At 37.3% G+C, this 25,781-nt stretch overlaps 1 protein-coding gene across 2 annotated transcripts in view; it reads left to right on the top strand.

The window, feature by feature from the left end:
- Positions 1–17,183: 17,183 nt before the first annotated feature.
- LOC131153412 (uncharacterized) overlaps positions 17,184–25,781 on the top strand; it is a 45,564-nt gene continuing 36,966 nt past the window's right edge. Inside the window, exons 1-3 of one of the 2 annotated variants that reach the window (XM_058105697.1) lie at positions 17,184–17,547; positions 17,667–17,765; positions 17,962–18,046. In XM_058105697.1, the coding sequence (XP_057961680.1) occupies positions 17,458–17,547; positions 17,667–17,765; positions 17,962–18,046 (274 nt within the window). In that variant the 5' untranslated portion in view covers positions 17,184–17,457. The remainder of the gene's footprint in view (positions 17,548–17,666; positions 17,766–17,961; positions 18,047–25,781) is intronic. The other variant, XM_058105698.1, reaches the window with a different exon arrangement.

The raw sequence follows: 25,781 nt of genomic DNA, 5'->3' as shown, positions 1-25,781 counted from the left end.
TTTCAGTATCCACATTCCAACATTCACATTTTCATATTCTCATTTTAATATTCACATTGCAGTATTCACATTACAATATTCACATTTCAATATCCCTAATTTAGTATTCGCTAGGTTCTCATTTCACGTATTTTAACATTTCTCAGTATAAAACATATCATTATTTCATACTGCCACATTTATCATAGAAATCATTTCTATACAAATATTTCATATTCCATCATTTTTCCAGTAAACATATCCATGTTACATATTTCATTATTTTTCAGAAAATACTCTTCGATATGTCACTTTTTCATTGTTTCTCAATAAAATAATTCTCTTATCATTACAGTTCAATATATAAACATCATTGGGTTTCTCTTATATATTCTTTTCTGCACAAAGACATTTCAATATATGTTTATCTTATATTCTCATAATTGACTATGCAGTTCACACAACCCAGTTTCAAACATGTTCTCAGTATAACTCATATGCCATACAGTTTCGTCTATTATTCGTATCAATATATATACAGTTAAAATATCATATCACCACTTCACATATCTATCCAACCCATAATTTCTAAAATACTGTTATAATTTATTCCCATTACCTGGCTTACTGAGAGGTCCACTAACACCCTAAATCCTACGCTCCATGGCGTTTGCAGTTCAAAACCCTGAAATTCACATTTCCCCAAACTAATCAACTCAATTCCCAGAAAAAATCTCATTTAGCACTTCCTAGGTTCTGAATACTTCAAATAGCCTATTAAAACCTAAAATACTTCACTTACCCTGATTTTGGAGTAGTGTCCAAGAATTCCAAATCAACAATCTGCTGCAGTTAAGTTATAAAGAATCTCCCCACGAACCTCGTGGCGGTTCCAAATCGTCAAAACGGGCTTTAACGAAGCCAAAATCGAAGAGAGAGAGAGAGAGAGAGAGAGAGAGAGAGAGAGAGAGAGAAGGAGGGCCAAAACCCTTATGAGAGAGAGAGAGAGAGAGAGAGAAAATGAGAGAAATTACGCTGAAAATGGCCCAGGGTCTATTTATAGGCCATCATTCATCGACGAATTAAAGTGATTCGTCGATGAGCTTATGAAGAAACTTCGTCGACAAGGAGGCTGGTTCGTCAACGAACCTGAAATTCCCTGAAATTTCCTGATTCTCAGTATCTTCTCGCCAACGAGACCTAGAGGGACATTCGTTGATGAAGACCATTGATTCGTCAACGAACCCCTGTTGATCCCCCCATTTTCCTTTTCATTCTCTTTTGTTTCTTTTCTTTTATTACTTTCATTAATTAAATTTTTTGGGTCTCTACACGTACTCTCTATGTAGACACCCTATTTTGTTTGACTTTTATATAGTAAAATTTGGACCCTTTTACCCTATTTCAATTTCTTTTTTAACTTATTTTGTGTGGTCTTTGTGTTGGAGAGCAGGTGTCGTCTAAAATTTTTCCCTAAGCACAGTTCCTCATTTCACTCACCTCACCATATGTTTTTCCAATTGTATGCATTAGTATCTTTGATAAATTATAGAAGAGACCTTCCCCTCCATGTGTCTGTGCGTCTATTTCTTTAATGTTAGATATGTGACAAATTGTTCCTACATTCATTAATATCAAAGAGGGACCCATTTTCAATAAGTGTATAATTAATGAAATAGGTACACAGACACGTGAAGGGGGAGGTCCCCTATTTAATTTCTCAGTATCTTTTTACACTAGTGGGTGTTTCCATTAACACAATCGAGTAATAAAAAGAGGATATAAGTACAAACAACAAAAAGGAAACAAAAAAAACAACAAAATTTTTTCAGCTTCTCGGGATGGCTCCTTTAGCCTTGAACACCTGCACACACAAAAATAAGGGGGTCGAGTTAGTAAAGGCATCATGATGAGAATCATTATACATAAGGAGATTATACCAAAAAAAGAGAAAGAATCATTGTACAATCTAATCAAATCCTCGCAATCATTCCAATAATTAAGACTAACAAAAAATAAAGAGATGGAAATTTTGTAGAAATTGTGAAGAAGCGCATGCACGCATGCACACACATACATATATGACTTCACATTAAAGTCATTGTTTTATGAATGTAAATATTTAAGAAAAATAAAATAGATTGCAATAACTGATGGGTGGAGAGGAAACTCACTCAATCACTGGTTATGATTGAAACTTAGTGAGGATTGCATACAAATACACTCAATTGATTTCAATAATAAACTGGAAATAAATTACAGAGGAAACTCACAATACAAATCTCTCACTCACTGGTTATTCACTCGCTCTACACCACACCTTACATTACACACACACATCTATTTATAGCAAAGGATGAATGGTAGGTAGGATTAAATTCAAACAAGTAGGCTAGTTGGTGAAGTTGGTGGCCGACTCCTACACAAATTCAACAGAGGTGGGTGCCGTCCATCCCCAGTCAAGTTTAATTTTCAACATCTCCCCCTTAAACTTGACTCTCCTGGTTTTGTTATTCCGAGCAATGTCTTCAGTCTTGCAAAAATATTATGCTTGAGTGGCTTCGTGAAAATGTCAGCAATCTGATCATACTTTTGCAAGATATCAACTTCACTTCTTTCTTTTTGACATGCTCCCTGATAAAATGATACCGAGTATCAATATGCTTGCTTCTTTCATGGAATACTAGATTCTTCGCAAGTGCAATTGCTGATTGGTTGTCAATGTAGACTTCCGTGGGGTTATTTTGAAGAAATCCCAGATACTTTAGTACATTCCTAATTCATATACCATGACAAACAGCTGAGCTAGCGGCAACATACTTAGCTTCACATGATGACAACGTTACAATGGGTTGCCTCTTTGATGACCATGTAAACGCTGTATCTCCCATAAAGAATGTGAATCCAATCGTGCTTTTTATTTCATCAAGATATCTTCCCCAATTGCTATCTGAATAACCAATAAGTTTGCAATCACCTCTTGATGAATAAAACATACCATCAATGATGGTACCCTTGACATAGCGAAGTATCCTCTTCGCTGCATTCAGGTGGGACTGGTCAGGGGTCTCCATGTACCCGCTAACAAGTCCAACTCCATAGAGTATGTCTGGTTTAGCGCACGTCAAATACTTTAAGCTTCCAACTAGACTCTTGAAATATGTGGGGTCAATATCTCCTTGCTCATTCTTTCTCAACTCCAATCCCGTTTCAATTGGAGTTGTCACAGGATTGCATTTGTCCATTCCAAACTTCTTCGGTACTTCTTTTGCATAGTGGCTCTGGGAGATGAAGATTCCCTTCTTACTTTGCAAGACTTCTATGCCAAGGAAATGAACCATTTGGCCAATATCTGTCATTTCGAATTCTTTGACCATGCTCATCTTGAAAGTGGCAAACATCTCTGGATTGTTTCCAGTGAAAATTAGATCATCAACATATAGGCACGCTATCAACATGCTTCTGTCTATCTCCATTTTCATGTATAACGCATGCTCGTTGGGACACTTCTCAAATCCATTCTTTTATAAATAATCATCAATCCTCATGTTCTACGCACGAGGTGCCTGCTTCAAGTCATAGAGTGCTTTGTTCAGTTTGTACACTTTATCTTCTTTTCCCTTTTTCATATATCCAGGTGGTTGATAGATATAAATATCTTCTTTTAGAAAACCGTTTAGAAATGTTGATTTTACATCCAACTGGTAAATCTTTCATCTATTTTGTACTAATAGTGAAATTAGTAATCTGATGGTTTTAAGCCTGGAAACTAGGGCAAAGATTTCTCCATAATCAATCCCTTCTTTCTCCTTGTAGCCTTTGGCGACAAGTCTTACTTTGTATCTCTGAACTTCTCCTTGAGCGTTCTTCTTGGTCTCATAGACCCATTTCACACCAATAGTTTTACGGCCCTTCGGGAGATTTGTCAACTCCCAAGTATTGTTCTTCTCGATGGATTGAATCTCCTCATCTATCGCTTTTCCCCATTTGTTTTCTTAGTTAGCCTCATTAAAGCTAACCGAGTTGCTGGTCAACAATAGACAAGATAGTGTAACATACTCTTCTATTGGTTCTGTAGTTTCATACAGGTCAGCTAGATTTTGAGCTCCTCTAGTCCTTATACCTGAGATTTCACGTTCAATTGGTGATGGAGATTCATACCCTTGTGGTGAACCATGTTGAGGTGTCTGCAGCTCGAGAACTTGTGACTCGATAGCCACTTCTCTTGTTTGTGTGGGTTCTTCTCCTTCAAGCATCAATTCCGCATCTTTGGAAGATTCATCTTGGTCCCACTTCTAGGATTCATTTTCTTCAAAAATGACATCCCAACTATGAATAACTTTCTTGTTGATGGCATTGTATAGTTGATATCCCAGGGTGCTGTAGTCGTATCCAACAAGGACATATTTCTCTCTTTTATCTTCCAACTTTGTCCTTCTTGCCTCTCGGATCTTGGCGTAGGCAATGGAACCAAATACTCGAAGATGACTCACACTGAGCTTGTGAGTACTCTAGGATTTATGTGGTGTCTTTGTATCAAGACTCTTCATAGGACATCAGTTGAGCAGATAGACTGCACATGATACTGCTTCTACCCAAAACTCTTGGGCACATTCTTATCTTTTAACATGCTCCTGGCCATGTTAAGGATCGTGTGGTTCTTCCTCTCATTTACACTGTTCAACTGGGGATTGTAGGTCTGTGTGAACTATTTTTGAATCCCTTGTTGCTTAAGGAATTCCAGGAAAGCCTTATCCTTGTACTCTCCTCCTTGGTCTGATCATAGTGACTTGATGCGATAGCCACTCTGTTTCTTGACAATAGCTTTGAACTCTTTGAACTTGTCGAACATTTTTACTTCCTTTTCAAAAAGTAGACCCAAGTCTTCCTATTATAATTGTCAATGAAGGTGAGGAAGTATCAATTTTGTCCATTTGAAAACGACCTCAATGGACTACACACGTCTATGTGTACTAGCTGAAGTGACATGGTAGATCTCAAGTCGGCGTTTTCTAAAGCTATTTTTGTGTTGCATCCAGGTTTGTTGAAGCCTTTCACCATCTTTTTGCTTCCCAATTATTTCAAACTTTCAAAGTTAAGATGTCCGTACCTGAGATGCCATAGCTAGTCTTTGTCTTTGATTATAGTGCTCAAATACCTTGGCGTATCATGTTGAATAACAAGTAGAAACATTCGATCTTTGCCATTTGTACTCAAGTAACAAGCTTACCTCAAGTGTTTGTTATCGTCATCTGCTTATCTTTAAGGCTAATTTAGTAACCTTTCTCACAAGTTGTCTGAGACTCAATATATTAGTCTTCATGACTGACACATAGTATAAGTTGGAGATAAAAGCATGGTCTCCATCCTTCCTCTTGATTAGGACATTTTCGCTTCCTCGAATTGGGGCTTTCGAGAGATCACCAAATGATATCTCTCCCTAAAATTTCTCATCAAGTTCATTAAACAGGTTCTTTCTTCCAGTCATGTGATTGCTGGCTCCAGAGTCAACGTACCATACATTTTGGTCTTGGTGGGTTGAACTGTGTACCATCAACATCAACGATTCTCCTTCGGCTTTCTCCTTTTCTGTAAAGTTAACATTTTCATTTACTTCGTAATTTTAGGGATTACCTCTGCACTCATTACTGTAGTGTTCGTACTTGTAGCAGTTGTAGCACTGAATGTTTCTTTTGTCTATGTTTGGGCAATTATTGTATCCCCCTCTTCTTCCCTATCCTTTGCCTCGTGGGACATAGTTCTGTTGATTGTGTCCTTCTCTAGTGGGACCTCTTCCGTCTCTACCACCTTCTCTGGATTCAAAATTTCCATAATTTCTTCCACAAGATCCTCAGCCTCGTCTTCTTCCTCCCCGTGACGTTCTCCCTTTATCGTATCTATCTGTAGTGAGGGACAACTTCGTTTGGAGGGTTTGCTCCAATGCTTTATCATCACTCCTTTTGTTGACTTTCTGCTCATAGGCTTGGAGTGAGCCCACAAGTTCTTCTACAGACATGGTTTCCCAATCTTTTATTTCATCCATGGTCACAGCTATATAATTATATTTTAGATCCAAAGATTGCAAAAATTTCTCACAAATTCTCTCGTCGTTGAGAGTCTCTCCATTTCTTCTCAATTAATTTGATACAACCATAATTCATGTATAGTAATCAGTAATAGATTCAGTAGATTTCATTCTTAATGATTCAAAATCACCTCGCAATGTTTGAAGACGAATTTTCTTCACTTTGTCTGTACCTTTGTGTGTTCAATGGAGAGAGTCTCAAACTTCTTTGGATGTCTTGGCGGAGGCAATAATTTCAAACTTGGCCTCATCAAGGCCTTAGAAGATTATGGACTTCGCCTTGCAATCCTTCTTTCGATCAGCTCGCAAGATCATTCTTTGAGTATCAGACATAGATGCTTCATCTTCTTTTGATGGGGCTTGTCTGTACCCATCTTCAACAATGTCCATGACATCCTGAGAACCTAGTAGGGCTCTTATTTGAATAGTCCAATTGTCATAGTTCTCCCGTGTTAGTTTTGGAATAATAGCTTGTGTAGTACCATTGGCTATTAGATTTAATATATAAAAAAACAGAGTGATGGGGATAGATTTTGGCAAATCTGATGCCACCAATATGTTCAGAAGGTCGAAAAACTTTAGGAATCGATTTGAAAATCACTGAATCGGCTAAAAAATTATTCTTGACTGGTTTGATTTAGATTGGTTTTTCTTAACGGAGATAAACGACGTTAGTTCTTACTGTTAGTCCACGTGGCGGCTTCTGGGCGTGCCGCATGTCGGTGATTGGACGTGGGTCTGTTAGTTGGGTTAGGTTGTGCTCGCTGGTCTGGGTTGCTGGTTGCTGGGCCGGGTCGCGGATTGGGTGTCCGGGTCGGATCACACCAGCCGAGTGGAGAAGACGCGTATGGGCGTGTGAGGAGCATGACGTCGGTGGTCAGTGTCATTGCCGGTGCGTGTGGAGGACGTTGTTTCGTCTGTTGGTGCATGAGAGCGCGTGTGGGGTCTTCTCAACTCCGTTTGAAGCACACTTTTCACCTTTGGAATCGTCTCGACGTGAATTTCACAATGGTATGCTCAATTTTGAATTTTGAGCGACTTAAAATTTGGGGAAAAAAAATCGAATTTCCCTCTTTTCACCTCTGTTTGGCGAATTTCAGTGAACCTGGACACTCTGATACCACAGATGGGTGGAGGGGACTCATTCAATCATTGCTTATGATTGAAACTCAATGAGGATTGCATACAAATGCACTCAATTGATTTCAATAATAAACTGGAAATAAATTACAGAGGAAACTCTCAATACAAATCTCCCACTCACTGGTTATTCACCCATTTTACATCACACCTTACATTACACACATATCTATTTATAGTAAAGGATGAATGGTAGGTAGGATTAAATTCAAACAAGTAGGTTGGTTGGTGAAGTTGGTGGCCGACTCCTGTCCATATTTAACAGAGGTGTGCTGCCAGCCATCCCTAGTCAAGTTTAGTTTTCAACAGTGACCATGTAGCCAGATAACGAGTGGTGCATGTGTGAGTTATTGTAGTGCATGCATGAAGTGCAAGTATGGTTGTGGAAGTGAATGCCCGAAACCATGAATATTTGATGCATAGGCACTAGGATATCATGCATGCTTGGGGTGAGGGAATGCATGATTTACAGATATGCGTAATAGCTTGCAATAAGAGTGGGTATAATTCAAAGTGCAAATCCATGACCTGTTCATATGGGTGTACGAGGTGTGTGCACAGAGGAGGGGCATGGGTAAATGCATGTAATTACTCGTGGGTTCGTGCATGGTGAGGGAGTGCATGCATGCATAGGAAAAGAATATTTCCACATTAATGAGACCACAATGCCATGCATGCATGGCGAAGGCCAGCCAAGAAAATGGTAATGGAAATGACTACAACTGGTAAGCATAAAAATACTTGAAAGAACCAACTGTCAGTGTCGCAGGTCATAAATTTGCGATTAAAATAGTCTTCTACTGCATATCAGGGGGAGGAATAGAAACAGATAGAATTCTCCCAACAGCAACGAACGTGTTCATTTCAAATATTAGCCGTGGGATCATTACAAATTCCAAAACATTTGAAGGGCCAAGATGGTAGCTCAAGTTCTAGCAAACACAGCAGCTAGCTCAATAACAAAACAAAAGGATTTTCAAAGCCGCAATGGGCGAGGTTTGAAAACAAAAATGAATCATGTCGTTTTTAACAATAACACTAATACTTAAGGTGATGACAATAATGATCCGCGTAATTCAATAGTAAATTTTGATAAGCTTTGAATGCATAACCTATTTGCATTATAATCAAGGAATAAATTCAATTGGAACACTAATAAGGGTACTTAATGCCATAGCTAACTTGTTTTGTAGGAAAAAAAAAAATTGATCTTAAAAAGATCGTTACTGATATTTTTTCGCAATAGTTTGAGCGGAAAATCTCCTTGTAGTAATGAAAGTATTGGTGACGATTTCAATTTTGTCACTAAAAATACATTATTAGCGACGATTTTTAAAACTGTTACTAATACTTTGACTATTAGTGACGAATTTTATTTTTGTCACTAATGGCTTAGTATTAGTGATGATTTTAGCTCCGTCACTAATAATTTCATCACTAAAAACTTATTTTTTTATAGTGAACACACATATTGTTGTATATTTTATTGACATTTTTTATTTTTTTAAAAAATATTATTATCTTTTGTATAGATGCATGAATCTAGACGAAGTATTTGAGAAAAAAAGAATAAAGTCTTGATTTTTCAATTCTTAAAATTGACTATAGGCATCAAAAACCCAAAAATTTGTGTATAAAACATTTATACTAAAGGAAAATGGATATATAATAGATGATCTAAAGTTCCAAGAATTACAGACAAAATATGTATATGTCAATTATTTGCCAAAATTATGTTCAATACCTTAGTTAAGACAAAATAGAATTCAAAAGATACATTTCAATATCATATATTCAACTGTGCTCAAACATAAGGTAGGGAAAAAATTACACAACTTAGTAATCTAGAAGTTCAATTAATATATGATATGGATAGATTAAAAAAATTAACTTTCAAAATAGAATTTTAAGATCGATTTATTTTAAATAAGTGACATAGAACCCAACCAATTTAAAATCAATTAATTCATAAAATTTGTTTATATATATATATATATATATATATATATATATATATAACTTACTAATTAAATAATCAAAATATCAACTAATTTTTTTTAAAAAAAAATTTGAACATTCATTTTGCAATTTAATCAACATTGATGAACGATAACAATTAATTTTTTTTAAAAAATTATAGTTCTCTAAATCCATATTTTAACTTATAAGACCCTTAACATATGAATTTCTTTACAGGAAATATGGTTAAAGAGCAAATTTACAAAAGAAGAATGATTTTTTTTTTTGCATTTCAAAGGTAGTTCAAATTAATTAAATTTCACATACTTTCCTAAATATTTATTAGTGTATTTTAGTGTTGTTTTATTTGTAAAAAATTAATGATGAGACTGACGCAAATTTTTTTATTAGCAAGAAATAAAAAATTAAATATATATATATATATATTTTAAGTATTGAGCTCCACGTGCCCTCCTACTGGGTTTCGTAAAAAAACTCGAAATGGTTGTGAACATTTTAGACCGGTGGTCACTGGTCGGTTGGTCTCCATCGTTATTTCCCTCCGCCGCTGTCATGACTCAAAACAGAATGACGTCGTCTGGATGGATTATGTTGCGCAGTTTTTACCCCGTGGAGGCCAGATCAAGGGGTAGATGTTAGGACCCTGTGAGCAACCAGAAAATTATGAACACCAGAAATTTACGTGGTTCGGTCAATATCAACCTACGTCCATGGAGCACACCACAAGTTCACTAAAACCGAATAAAAAATACAACTCTCTTCTTCCTCTCACTCTCTTCCTCCTCTAATTCTTCTCTCTGCTCTCTGTGCCTCTCTTATACATTTTACAACTTCCACAGCTCCTTTATTTATAGGGCTTGGAATCAATTTACAATTAAATATAATAAGTAAAAAGGAGAAGTTTTATCCATTTAAATTAAATGATGGATAAATGTTGGATAACTGCTCCAGCTTGTAACGCGTCTCCAGCTTCTGGCTCCAGCTATATCTTCTTTCTCCAGCTACAACAATCTCCCACTTGGAGACGGAGACGCCTCTACAACCAGTATCATGAATAAATGATGTGGTCAAAATATATCTTCAGTCATGAAGACCAACTGAAGTTGAACACAACTTCGGCTTCTCTGTAGTCACCACCTTAGTTAACATATTTGTCAGATTTCTGCTACCTTAGATTTTTTCTAGTATCAACACGCCGTCCTCTATCAAAGATCTGACGAAGTGGTAACGTAATCCAATATGTTTAGTTCTGGAATGAAATGCTAAGTTTTTTGCCAGATGTATCGCACTCAGACTGTCACTGTACAAAACATTCCTTAAGCTCTATTAACAAACCCTGAAGTCAAATTATCTCTTTACTGGCTTCTGTCACTGCTACATATTCAGCTTCTGTAGTGGATAACAGCTGTTGTGCCAACAGTGATTATATACCTGGTCATGCTTCTATGACGATCAATTTCACCTGCAAAATCAACATCTACAAATCCTTGGATTTTCAAATTGCTTTTGCCGAAACATAGGCATTTATCAATAGTGCCACGTAGATATCTCAAAATCCATTTAACTGCTTCCTAGTGTGTCTTCCCTGGATTTGACATATACCTGCTGATAGCTCCCACTGCTTGACCAATATCTAGTCTGGTACCAACCATAGCATACATTAGACTTCCAACGGCTAAGGCATATGGTACCTTAGCCATGAAGTCTTTTTCTTCATTTGTATGAGGAAACTGATCCTTTGAGAGACGAAGTGACCTACCAATAGTGTATTTATAGCCTTGGCGCTGCTCATGTTGAACCTCTGTAAAACACAGCTGATGTACTCTGACTGAGATAACTGCAACGTTCCTTGTTGCTTATCTCTAGAGATCCGCATCCCAAGAATCAGCTTTGCAGGACCCAAGTCTTTCATATCAAATTTCTCCAACAATTGCTGCTTCAATTTTCTGATCTCTTCTATATTTGATCCTGCGACTAGCATATCATCAACATATAACAGTAGAATAATATAGCTAGCACGATACCTTTTGAAGTAGCAACAGTGGTCGGCATTACACTTCTGAAAATTGTTCCTTTGCATACAACTGTTGAATTTCTTGTACCACTGTTTAGGAGCTTGTTTGAGACCATACAAACTCTTTTTCAATTTGCATACAAGATTCTCTTTACCTTTTACTAAGAAACCTTCTGGCTGTTGCATATAAATTTCCTCATCAAGATCACCATGAAGAAATGTCGTCTTCACGTCCAACTACTCAAGATGTAAACCCTCTGAGACAACAATACATAAAAAAGATCTGATGGTTGTCAGTTTGACAACTGGTGCAAAAATATCAGTGTAGTCAATTCCTTCCTTCTGTTCGAAACCTTTGACTACTAACCGAACTTTATACCTCTTGGATCCATCATGCTCTTCTTTGATCCTATACACCCATTTGTTGTGAAAAGCCTTCTTACCATTGGGCAACTTAACTAGTTCCCATGTTTTGTTGGAGTTAAGAGACTTCATCTTGTATTTCATTGCAAGTTCCCACTTGCTCGAATCTCCTGCCTGACATACTTCAACATAGCATTCAAGTTCTCCTCCATCTGTAAGAAGTAAATGGTTCACATACCTCCTGTTTGGTACATGCTGTCGAGAAGATCTCGTAAGCTCTGGTGCTGGAGTAGGAGGTGGTGGTGCAACAATCTTCTCCACATATTCCTCTGCCTGAGGAATCTCGGTATTTTGCTGAGGATTCTCAGTGTTCTGCTGACGTGTCCTTACACCTTCTAAAACATCATCCACATCTACAAAGGTCGTTTCAGACTCTGTAGATTCTGTTGTGTGTCTATCTTTATACATCATATTTTCTTCAAAAATCACATCTCTGCTTTTGATCACCTTTTTGTTTTCATCATACTAAATGCGATATCCATATTCATCTCCACCATAACCAATGAAAGTGCATTTTCGGGATTTCGGATCTAGCTTATTCTTGACATGATCATTGATATGTACATATGCAGCACAACCAAAAACTTTCAAATATGAAAGTCTTACCTCTTTGTTACTCCAAACTTCTTCTGGTAAACTATAGTCCAATGGTACTGATGGACTCTTGTTAATCAAATAAGCTGCTGTGTTGACTACTTTTACCCAAACCATCTTTGGCAAGCCTGACTACATTCGCATGCTTTTGGCTTTTTCTGTCAACATTTTGTTCATCTGATCGGCTACGCCATTGTGTTGAGGCGTACCTGGCACAGTTCTTTCCATTTTGATACCATGCTCATAGCATAATTTCTTGAACTCGGTGTCAACATACTCACCACCGTTATTTGTTCTCAGATTCTTGATTTTCAAACCAGTTTCATTTTCTATCCTTGCTTTCCAATTTTTAAAAGCATAAAAAACATCAGATTTATACTTCAGGAAGTAAACCCATACCTTCCGTGAATGATTATCGATAAATGTGACGAAGTAATGCTTTCCACCTGTGGACGAAATGGTTGTTGGTCCTATACATCTGAATGGACTAGCTCAAGTCTCTCCTTCTTCGGGGTACTGATGTTTGTCTAGAACTAACTCTCTTATGTTTCCCAAATATGCAATCCTCACATATGTCAATCTTCACTGACTGTAAATCACTCAACTTACCTGTAAGAACCCGAAAAAATATAAAAATGGATTCCTGCAGATTTTGTCGACGAAGCTAGATTTTGTCGACGAAGCCAGTAGACCTTTTTATCGACGAAATTCAAAGGTTCGTCGACGAAGAGAAGCCGAGAGGTTTGGAAAAGTTTAAATATCAGACTTCGTCGATGAGGTTGCCGGCATCCGCGATGAAATCCTTGGCTTTTCGTCAACAAAGGTACTTTTCGTCGACGAAAACCGGGCGGGTCAAAGGCTTAAAAAGGGGATATTTGGTTTCTTCTTCAATAAGTTTCTCTCTCTCTAAACTCTCTCTCTCTAGATTTCCTCGCCGGTCGTTGATAGAATCGAAAATCTGAGGTTACCACGAGAATCGTGGAGGGATTCTCTACAACTTCTGTGGATCAGAATCTCGGTTCGAGCGTTTTCGGGTTTCAGGCCAAAATCGAGGTAAGACTCAATTTTTATTTCTGATTCAGTATATGTATAGTAGTATGGATTGTTAGCATGTTTAGTACTGTGGTTTGTAGATTTCGGAGTCTCGGTTCATAGTTTTGAGAGCCGTAGAGTTCGTGGTTTGGTTTCGGGTTGAGGTAAGGGGATTCTGTTTATATCAGTTTATTTTTGAAATCAGGATCGGTAGGCCGGTAGGCTATAATCGTATGTACGTTTTGACTACTTATTTGGGCAAATTTGTCAGGTAAAAACACGGGATTTTCGAGTTATAGTTTTCATGAAAATTGGGGATTTTGGGTATTATCTCTTATTTAATTGGAAAACCGTTTATGTTATTTAAACTGTATTATTGAGGTGACCGTAATCCATATTTGCATAAACTGTATACTTGAAATTGTAAACGATATGATTTGCCGTAAACCAAATAAGTGTGGTACGTCTGTTTGTATGTATGTTGTTCTAGATATTTGTGAAAAATAGTTATGTGGCGGCTTATTACCGTACATTGAAATGTATAGGGACGTGAGTTCCAAAGTGATTCAAGGTTTTGTGAAAATCGGCTAGGGGCGGCTAACTACCGTACGCCGAAACGGCTAGGGGTGGCTAACTACCGTATGCCGTAACAGCTAGGGGTGGCTAACTACTGTACGATGTAACAGCTAGAGGCGGCTAACTACCGTACGCTGTGCCTTGTAATGGTTAACTACCGTGGGCAAGAGTGGCCGACTTTATATCCGAGGTGCGAAATATCACCAAGAGTGGCCGACTCTATATCCGGGGTCTGAAATATCACCAGTATGATTCGGTTGGTCATCGAATGTAGCAACGTACCATAGTGGGCCTGGGTTGACGCAGCGTAGTTTGCAGGTTAGACCAGGTGACCTTGTGTAGTTGCATGTGTAGCAATGGATTCACTATTGGGCCTGAGTCAGAAACCTTCGTAGTTTAATGTGTTAGAATGTAATCGCTGTGAGACTAGGTGACCTTGTGCAGTTGTGAGTAGTGTGACGACACTGACCATATGTATGTATGTATGTATTTGAGTATCGTATGAACTGGAATGGATTTTTTGGAAGTAGTGGAACTGTATGGAATTGTATGGAAATGTATGGAACTTGTTTTGAAACTGTACGTATGTGTTTCAAACTATATCGTACGTATGTGTTTCAAACTGTATCGTATGTATGTGTTATGAAGTATGAAAATGACACTGGTATGCCACACACTGATATAACCTGTTTTCTCCCTTACTGAGAGGTGTCTCACCCCGAATATATACAAATATTTTTCAGGTCCTTCGGGTAGCCGAAACTAGCATCCTAGCATCCGGAAGCGGGGGGTGTGTTTAGCTACTGCTAGTACCTAATAGGTATGAGTTTTGTAATCGGGTTGTCGTGATGGATTTTGTAGACACCCGTAGTATGTATAGTATTGTGGGATGTATAACCTTGTATGGTATAGACTCTGGTATGGTACAATATTATGTATAGAAATACCGTATTCCGCTGCGTATATTGATGAGTATGGACTTGTAGTGTATGTATGTATATAGGGCTTCCGTTCACCCCACGGGGTCGGACCCTCTTATATGTGGTGTCATGTATGTTAAAATTGATACAAAGACAGGTTAGGTTACTTAAATTCACCCATGGGTCCCATTTCTGGGTTCGAGGCGTGACATTACCCTTTGAGTGCATCACCCTGAGTCCCTTCTCACTCAGGTGTCCGAGTCGTTGATGTCATATGTTCCCATCATCATTTCCTATAGCAACTGTAATAGACATGCATGCATCAGGAGTTATATAAAGAGTACCGCTTTTCTTACCTCGAGCACTTGTCAATGCACCCTTCGAAATCTTCCATTCATCACCAATGAAAAATGTGTTATATCCTTCATCTGCCAATTGACCGACTAAGATCAAATTCTTCATCAGGTCTGGAATATACCTAACATCTCTCAGTTTCCATACTGACCCATTCATTTTGATCTTCACTGTCCCCTTACCAGCAATGTGGCAAGGTTGATCATTGCTCATATGTACTTTACCGAAATTACCTGATGTATACTCCTCTAGGCAATCTCTGCTGCAAGCATGGAATGAAGCTCCAGAGTCTAACAGCCAAGACCCCTTTTTGCTCTCCAAAGAGCAGATCAACAAATCATTATTTTTCTGAAGCAACACTGGCTTCTGTCTTTGCCCTCGTCTCGTATTCTTTCTTTAGACTTCTACATTGGTTCTTGTAATGACCAATTTTTTCACAGTTCCAGCACTCAATTATTTTTGTGCTTTGGGAACCTGTATCCTGAGAACCTCTGAGATTTCTAGATTTAGACTGTCTGGGCCTAGATCTGCCGCGGTTATTTGATCGCCCATGCCTGTTTCCTCTGCCTCAACTTTCTATGTTCAAGGCTAAACTCGTAGTGGAGTCATGGTTTGACTGCATTCTGATTTCCTCCATCAAAATCATGTTGGCGACCTCATCATATAAAAGCTTTGATTTTCCTGCGGAGCTACTGATAACAGTAACAACACCATTCCAACTTTCGGGGAACTGACTAAAAATCAATAGGGCACGAATCTTATTATCAAATGTTATCTCGAATGAGGTGAGTTGATCCGACAACTCGTAGAAGTTATTCAAATGTTTGCTAAAACTTTCACCTATAGACATGCTCATAGTAAATAATCTTTTCATAAGGTGTACCTTGTTAGCGGCTGACGGATGCTCGTACATATTAGAGAGCGCGTCTATCAAAAACTTAGTGAATGATATATGCTTGATATTGAATGCCACAGACTTTTACAACATCATTCTGATGGCTCTGAGAGCTTTTCGATCTAGCAACTCCCACTCGTCCTCGTTCATAGATGCTGACTTTCAACGGTAAGTGCAACTCCTTTCCAAACAAATAATATTCTAACTGCATCTTCCAAAAACCGAAATTGTTGCCATTAAACATTTCGATTTTTGAGCTCTTTTCGTTTGACATCTCGATTCGCTGATCTAGAGATGAAATTAGCTCAAATGGATAGCACGGTTGGATCTGTAACGGTCGAAAACCTTAGAAATGGTTTAAGTTGTTCGAAAAATGGACCCAAAACAACTTTGAAAAGTTTAGTCAAACCTGGTCAAATTGGTCAACACTGACGTGGCACCATGGGCCCACAGCTGTCGTGGCACTGGCCTGGCGTGGCAGTGCGGGGGCCCACTTGTTGACGTGGTAGCTGACTCAGCGCCGCTGATGTGGCTGGATTCTGAGGCGGCGAGTTGGATACAGATCTGGGTCGGGGGTTTGGGTCAAGTTTATGGGTTGGTATCGGGTTTTCAGGTCGGACTGAGACGGTTTGGGCGAGGAAGACGCGTGGCCGCGCGTGTGGCGCGTGAGCGGCAGGTCACCGGGGCGTGGCGAGGCGTACTACTTTGACGAGGCGCGTGTAGATTTGTCTGAGCTCCTTTTGAGCTCCGGCTTGCACAGTTGGCTTCGTCTCAGCGAGATGAAGGTAATGATGGCCTCAAAGCTCAATTTCGAGCCACTGAACAGAACTCTGTTTTTGGTATACCACTCCAATTTGGCTTTTTGCTCCAATCGAGCTGTAATACCACTTGTTTTGACCCTGTGAGCAACCAGAAAATTATAAACACTAGAAATTTACGTGGTTCGATCAATATCGACCTACGTCCACGGAACACACCACAAATTCACTAAAACCACCGGAAAAATATAACTCTCTTCTTCACTCTCTTCTTCCTCTCTTTCTTCTCTCTGTTCTCTGTGCCTCTCTTGTACATTTTACAATTTTCACAGCTCCTGGGCTTGAAATCAATTTACAATGAAATATAATAATCAAAAGGAGAAGTTTTATTTATTTAAATTAAATCATAGACAAATGTTAAATAACTGTTCTAACTTGTAACACGTCTCCAGCCTTCCCTGTCATCAGGTCACCAACTTCCTTGATCTTCCGACGCTAGGCAAGCGTCCACCCCCCATACATGGTCTAACGACTTTGCGGAGACCTTTGTTTTTGGTAAACGGTCGTCTCTTGCGCTTCTCCAGCTCGTAACGCGTCTCGAGCTCTTTACGCGTCTCCAGCATCAAGGCTCCAGCTATATCTCCCGTCTCCAGCTACAGCAGTAGATAATATAGAGACCGAGACAGTGCAGTAGCTCGAAGAAGAGGATGACGGACGCGTGGATCCGAGCACTTGTCGAAGCCATTCACTCCACCCCAACCCAAGCCGTCTTCTACATCTCCGGCGGAGCCTCTCAGGTCTCTCTCTCTCTCTCTCTCTCTCTCTCTCTCTCTCTCTCTCTCTCTCTCTCTCGTTTTTTCGCTATTCTTGGAATTGCTAACCTCAATTAATCGACTCTTTGTAAAAAAATAAGCAGGCCTTGGGTTGGTTGATGTCAACTCCAGGAGCTTCAAACACGGTCCTTGAAGCAGTCGTCCCTTACTCCAAAATGTCCTTGATCCAACTGCTCGGCGAGGTTTTCTCGTCTTTTCTTCTCCTCTTACCGTTCCCTTTCACTAACATCTCTCTTTTTACATTTTTCCAATTATTTTTTTTTCTAAATTATCCAGTGAATTGTGATCCTTTGAGTTGTTTTTGTTGTCTGATTATCTTTAATTTCCCGCTATTGCTCTTGAATTTCATGAATTCTTGGGCGTATTTTCGTTGTACAGATTCCTACACATTTTGTCAGCCGGCAGACTGCCGAAGAAATGGCTTTATTGGCTTATAATCGCGCGCTCAAGCTATCTAAACCAGGTCTCTTTACTAATTCCTACACGAACTAGTCATTGATTCCATCTAGTCCATAGTAATGACTGTGAATTTGTATTGGTTGTTTTGGTGACTGCTGTAATTATCCCATGTTGTTGGAATTAAGGTTTTGTGAGTTGGGTTGAGTCGATGGATACAATTCTCAGTACTCAGTCATGATTTTTTGGTGTTTAAAATCTTAAGATGCTCCGATTAGTTTTAAATGCAACTGAACACTAGAATTGAATTTAGGTGGTTTGCTTGTCTGGAGCAAGTGGGTTGGATAAAGATGGTTTCTTGTTGAGTTGAGCATGTCCCCATGAATTCAAGCTGCTTACATTTTCTTCACACAATATGGTTAGTAAATTGTATACTGCACAAGCTGAGTTTCGGAAACCGGAGCTGAGTTTTTACTTTTGGAAACCACACAAGCTAGATTTGTGTTGTCTAAGAGTAGTCTATTCATGATACAGATACTAGGTAGCCAATGACTAACATGACAAAGAAATGAGCGAAGTTGAAATAGAAGATGACCAAGAAATGTTGAGATAGATGAATGGGAAGATGAGGAAAGATACAACTAGAATATGAAAGTAGGTGTCACAATCATGCTCTATGATAAGAGGGGAAGTTTTATCAGCCATCATGAAACTTGACAAGTCATCCAAATTGATAACCTCCCTAAAAAACAACTTTGCTATATCTGATGAATTAGAGGCCTTACAACAAGAACAAAAAAATGCAACATTTTGGATAACCGATCAACTACAAAAAAGATGGTATCATAATTAAGATGATTTTAGGGAAATCTATACTTAAGTCTCAATGAGGGATTTTTGGCAAAGGAAGAGGGGTCAAAACTCAAAAGACCAATATTTTGTTTCCTAGATTTAGCTAGTTACTAAGTATGACACAAGGAGATGATCCTAACCACATCCCTCTTGAAAGTAAGGCCAATATACCATACCCTCAACTAAGGCAATGGTCTCATCTCTACTCAAATGACCAGCTAACCCATGGCCAAGCAATTCCTCGGCCAGGAAATCCTAGGAGCATGTGGAATGCATAAAATAGGGCCCAAGTAATCCTCATGGATGAGTAAGTCTATGAACCCTGGATGATTACCCTCACTCCAAGAAAAATGTGTCCAAAATCAGGACAAGCTGAATATTTACCTTTCAAGGACTCAATTCCTATGATCTCAAATACTCATGGCATCTAGAACAAAGGCCACCAACTACCTTATTCTCAACACGAGAAATATGTTAGAGCAAAGTGGTACTCATTAGGGAACTCTACCCAACTAGTTTGCTTATCACTTAAAACTTTTCAAGTTACTCAAACATCACAAAGCAAGCTAGCTAGAAAAGAAACTCTAGGCGTAGAAGATAGTTTCTCCAATGTTGGAGGGATCTTGCCGTCGACCAACATTCTTAATCATATGTGCTGTGTTAGTCTCTGAGAGTTTCTGACTTAACAATGCTATAGGGTGTCTTTTCAAACTTAAAACTCCATTTATGCCTACTCGTAGGCACCAAAAGCAACCTTAAGGAGTCTATTAAAGTTTGGATTCATACGTGTAAGGTGGTCCTTGGGCAATCTGGTGCGTAACCTCTGTAAAAGCTTCCATGGCAGTCTCCATAAAACTTCTCTTTTCTAAAAGTTGTGAGCGGCGTAGTATTGCCAAAACCCCTAAGGAATTACATATAGGCAATAGCTAGATTGTGAAAGTTGAACCTTAAAAATAGCTCTCAACTTAGGCCACTCTCTAGTGGATGTAATTGTATCACAACCGATCTCTATACCTTATAGAAATCACAAACCAAGAACAAGCACAGTAGGCTAGAGAAATATGCTCTTCTTTAGGTTAGCATGCAACTTAGCTTCCTTTAGAGCGACGAAAATTTGATGAAGATGTGCCAAGTGCTCGTCCCTACTCCCACTACGAACTAGTATATCATCAAAATAGACCATTATCAATTTTCCTATGAATAACTGTAATACATGATCCATAACCCTTATAAAAGTGCCAGGGGCATTATAGAGTCTACAGGGCATGACTAACCACTCAAATAAACCATCCTGAGTCTTAAATGCATTATGCGCTTATCTTCTAGTAAAATTCTAGCCTAATTCAAATCTTATGGCATCCGGTGTAATTTAGAGTACAAACTAGAGCCAAGAACATATCAAGCTTATCCTCAAGTTTAGGCATGTATACTTGATGATAATCTTATTAATGGATGTGCCATCTATGCACATTTTTTGTGATCCATCTTTCTTAGAGCTTCAAAAGGTTTGTCACAACACAAGGATTAAGGCTATGCCTCACAATTTTTTTTTAATTAATTTTTAATTTTTTTTTGGATAGTGAGGAAGATTAGGTAACAGGAAGGTCAACATTTGAAAACTCAGTCAACAAATCTCCTACTATATGAAAAAATTGACGAATAGAACCAGCAACCTCCAAAGGGTTCTCTTTGACAACAACAACTAAAGGCACTCACTTTTTAAATTCTCTTTTTCAAATGTCTTGCAGTCTAGGACTGGACTCCTTTCCTAATTGGGGGTTGTGGCGCTAACTTCTTGTTCCTTGAGTCCTTGCATTTGAGCTTGGAAAGGTTAAGAATTATGATCTTTCCCTTGGCCCACTACACACATGGTTGTTCTCCCTAAATGATTGGTTACATTCAAATCATACAATGAAGGATGCCCTAACAAGATATGGGCTACACCCATAGGTAACTCATTCACACTCATGCACATGCAAATATAAAGAATACAACTAAGGACATGCTAAAGGAAGATACAATACTGAGGCTCAAGAAAAAGGTCCTAGAGGGCTAAATTATTTTTAGGGATTTTTTGAAATTTTCTAGTTTTTAAGAAAATTTTCACTATTTATGGCATTTAAAAAAATGGACTTTTATGACTTTTCTAATTTTTTTTTTATTTTTTTCACGTTATTATTTTTCAATTTTCTATTGGATTTTTCTAAAAAACAAATTAAAAAAGAATAAAAATGAAAAAAAATAGTAAAAGCTACTGGGTTTGAAACCTAAGGTGTAGTTCCAAGAGTGGGGGTAAATTGGGTTTATTAAAAATTTCTTTGATCCTCTTTATGAGCTCTTATCTCTTTTTACAATCTCTTAAGGTTTTCTCATATTTTCGTTAATTAGGCAATACATACCAACTCCTATTTCCTTTTAATCAATTAACAATCAATAAACTCAATCAATTAATTTACCATTCACACACAACAACCACAAGACAAGAAATCAATTCAGAATATGTAAAGATCCTACAAATGAATGTTCAATTCTTGTTGTTGATTTATATATTTGAATATTGCAATGACAACAAAACACCTTTTCAATATCAGAACTTAATTAAACCTTCAGCTAACAAGTTTTGGGTATTAACCAATCAACGTACTTCCTTTCGGATTCCGCAAGAGATCAATTAACCAACGTACTCTCTTTCCGTTTCCGCAAGCCCAAGAACAAATTAGGCCATTTTGGGTTTACTTAAATTCTAATAAGTATTACTTTATGATTTCAAGTATTAAAACATTCACACAAGTTATATTGTTACTGAAATTAAAAGGAGAGTAAGGAAAAGAGAATAACACCACCACTTTTTATGAGGTTTGGCTTACCCCAGCCTACGTCCTCGCCTTAGGTCAACCACCTAAGGAGTTAACTAAATCTTATTCCTTCTTGGTAAAACAAAAAACCTTACACAATTTACCTTCTTTTTCAGGAAGAGAAAAACCTCTCCAAGCACCAGCCTGTGCTTGGTCCAACGATCCAATCAATCATTTGAATCGTTCAAAGTACAAGAAGATGGAAAATAAATCTGTGTACAAAAAAATTACTCTCAAAATTTAGAGCAGGTTGAACAAATTGAGATCTAAATTGCACTTCTAAAAACCAAAGCAAAATAGAATATATGAAACTCTAAAGTTTTAGAAGTCACCGATGGTTCTTAAAAAAAATTGAATTTCAACCCAGAACTGAGTTTTAATATTTTCAATCTACCAAAATGGTATAATTCCTCTCCAGCAAAAGATGTGAGCAAATTGAACTCAAGGAGAATTTCTTTCTCTCCAACAAAATGATGTGGGCAGATGGAGCTCAAGGAGAATTTTAGCACAAGAAAAGTTTTAGCAAAAGACTTATTAATCTCTCTTCCTTTGTATTCTATCTTATGTGTATTTTTCATTACCTAAGGTGGTATTTGTAGGCTTTTTCAAAGATCAATGTCCTCATCAAGTTAGGTAATATTTGAAAAAAAAACTTAATTTTGAATTTCAAAATTTTTCATTACCAAAGGAGGTATTTATATGCTTTTTCAAATATCAATGTCCCCATCAAGTTAGGTAATATTTGAAAAAAAATTATTGACTTAATTTTAAAATTCAAAATTTTTCATTACCCAAGGAGGTATTTATATACTTTTTCAAAGATCAATATCCCAATCAAGTTAGGTAATATTTGAAAAAAAATTGTTGACTTAATTCAAAATTTTTTTTGCCCAAGGATGTATTTATATGTTTTTTCAAAGATCAATATCCTCATCAAGTTAGGTAATATTTGAAAAAAAAATTGTTGACCTAATTTTAAAATTCAAAATTTTAAAAGAGAACTTCTCGTTTGAGATCTGAAATCTGCTCCGCGTGGCAGTCGTCTGCGACGACATGGCAGTCATCTACCATGGTTAAATTTGAAACTCAGAATGCTGACAGTCGTCTGCCAGGACACAGGCAGTCGTTTGTCAAATTATTTCACCCATATATTTCAAATATAGTAGGGTGGCAGTCGTCTGGCCGTATGGTGACAGTCGTCTATCCATGAACAAATCAATTTTTTTAATATACACAAAAGATTGTAGTTGTTTGGCAAAACATTCACAGACGTCTCAATTTTCTCTGGCAGTCGTCTGTCAAAACCTTGACAGTCGTTTGTCAGGCTTCTGTCTTCAGTTTAAAACACTCAAATTTTGTTAGTCGTTTGTCCATAGACAGACAATCGTTTGTCAGGTGCCTGACTTCTTTTTATTTTTGAAAACTTTCTTTCCTTTAAGACCTTTGTTGCTTTAATTTTAAAAATATATTTTAAACTCTTTTAACAAGGTGTTTCTTAGTTTTTTTTTGTTTTTTATTTATTTATGAGAGTTTCACATATCTAAATGACATTTGATTTAGAAGTACTTACAACAGTCCTTCTAATTATGATCTCCTTAAATCACTAGGTCCTTCAGCCTCTTGAGGATCACTTTTGACTTTGGGTTTGCTTGCCCTTAACTTCTTCATTTGTCGTCCATTGCCTTTGATATTCTGAGGGGCTTCCATTAGATTAGCATTGAGCTTTTAGTTTATTATCAACCTTGAGAGTCCTTTTACCTAAAAACACATTACTCAACACCACATGTTAAAGCATCATTCATTTTGTTATCATCAAAACAAGATTGAAAAACCTAGTTAGGCTAACAATCTCTCCCTTTTTTGATGATGACAAATGAGAAGCAAAAAAAATATGAATACGCGTTAAAAAAATCTCCCCCTTACAAGTAGCATCATTCTACTCCCCCTTACAATAAGCATTACTTTAACAATTTGTAGATTCAAGACCGATCATGCTTATTGCTCAATGACGCTAAACATGCTCAAATACTACTCCCCCTTTTGACATCAATCAAAAAAGGGTAAACATTAAAATGTACATGTGACCACATACTCCTTACTCATGCCAAGATTTAACATCATATCTCAAACATCCACATGTAGCATGCTGCATCTCATTTATCATGAGCCTATGTTTCAAGAAACAAGGAAAGCAATTCAAGCTAAGTGTTGCATTATACAACACATCAAAGTACATGCCAAAATAAATTTTGATCACTCAAAAGAGACAAATCTTAGGTGATCCTAGAGACAGTTTATTCACAAGCCTTGTTCTTTTAGTTTACTTCTCTACTATGTAGTAGACCAAGTTCTCTTCTTATGGTTATAAATCTATCTTCTGAGAGTGGTTTAGTAAAGATATCAGCCCATTGGTCATTTGTATTGATGAATTCTAGATTTATGTCTTCTTTTTGTACATGATCTCGTAGGAAGTGGTGTCTTATGTCAATGTGCTTTGTTCTTGAGTGTGAAATAGGATTTGTAGATATGTTAATCGCACTCGTGTTATCACACTTAATTGGTACAGTTGTGTAGTTTAAATTGAAATCTTTTAATTGTTGTTTCATGTAAAGAGTTTGTGCACAACAGCTACTAGCTGCTACATATTCGGTCTCAGTAGTTGACAAAGCCACGAAATTTTGTTTCTTAGAAGACCAAGAAATTAAAGATCTTCCTAAGAAGTGGCATGTGCCACTTGTGTTTTTTCTATCTATCTTACAACTGACATAGTCCGCATCTAAATAACTGATCATTTCAAAACTGGGGTCTTTAGGATACCATTGTCCTAAAGTCCATTGTGCCTATTAAGTATCTTAGGATTCTTTTAATAGCAATTTGGTGTGATTCCTTAGGTGCTGATTGAAAACATGCACACATACACACACTAAACATTATATCGGGTCTATTGGCCGTTAGATATAATAGACTTTCAATCATGCCTCTATAGTGCTTTGTTGGCCTAATTAGGCTTTTCAATCTTGTTTTGATGATAACAAAATGAATGATGCTTTAACATGTGGTGTTGAGTAATGTGTTTTTAGGTAAAAGGACTCTCAAGGTTGATAATAAACTAAAAGCTCAATGCTAATCTAATGGAAGCCCCTCAGAATATCAAAGGCAATGAACGACAAATGAAGAAGTTAAGGGCAAGCAAACCCAAAGTCAAAAGTGAACCTCAAGAGGCTGAAGGACCTATTGATTTAAGGAGATCATAATTAGAAGGACTGTTGTAAGTACTTCTAAACCAAATGTCATTTAGATATGTGAAACTCTCATAAAAAAAAAAAAAAAACTAAGAAACACCTTGTTAAAAGAGTTTAAAATATATTTTTAAAATTAAAGCAACAAAGGTCTTAAAGGAAAGAGAGTTTTCAAAAATAAAAAGAAGTCAGACACCTGACAAACGATTGTCTCTTTATGGACAGACGACTAACAAAATTTGAGTTTTTTAAATTGAAGACAGAAGCCTGACAGATGACTGTCAAGGTTTTGACAGACGACTGCCAGAGAAAATTGAGACGTCTATGAATGTTCTGCCAAACGATTACAATCTTTTGTGTATATTAAAAAAATTGATTTGTTCATGGACAGACGACTGTCACCCTACTGTATTTGAAATATATGGGTGAAAAAATTTGACAGGCGACTGCCTGTGTCCTGGCAGATGACTGCCAGCATTCGGAGTTTCAAATTTAACCATGGTAGACGATTGCCATGTCGTGACAGACAACTGCCATGCGAAGCAGATTTCAGATCTAAAACGGGAAGTTCTCTTTTAAAATTTTGAATTTTAAAATTAAGTCAACAATTTTTTTTTTCAAATATTACCTAAGTTGATGGGGATATTGATCTTTGAAAAAGCATATAAATACATCCTTGGGTAATAAAAATTTTGAATTTTAAAATTAAGTCAACAATTTTTTTTCAAATATTACGTAATTTGATGGGGATATTGATCTTTGAAAAAGCATATAAATACCTCATTGGGTAATGAAAAATTTTGAATTTTAAAATTAAGTCAACAATTTTTTTTCAAATATTACCTAACTTGATGGG

The sequence above is a fragment of the Malania oleifera genome, chromosome 4 (assembly GCF_029873635.1).
Source record: "Malania oleifera isolate guangnan ecotype guangnan chromosome 4, ASM2987363v1, whole genome shotgun sequence".
NCBI lineage: Eukaryota > Viridiplantae > Streptophyta > Magnoliopsida > Santalales > Ximeniaceae > Malania > Malania oleifera.
The sequence above is the reverse complement of the archived record's forward strand: the minus strand, read 5'-3'. Positions and strand labels throughout refer to the sequence as shown.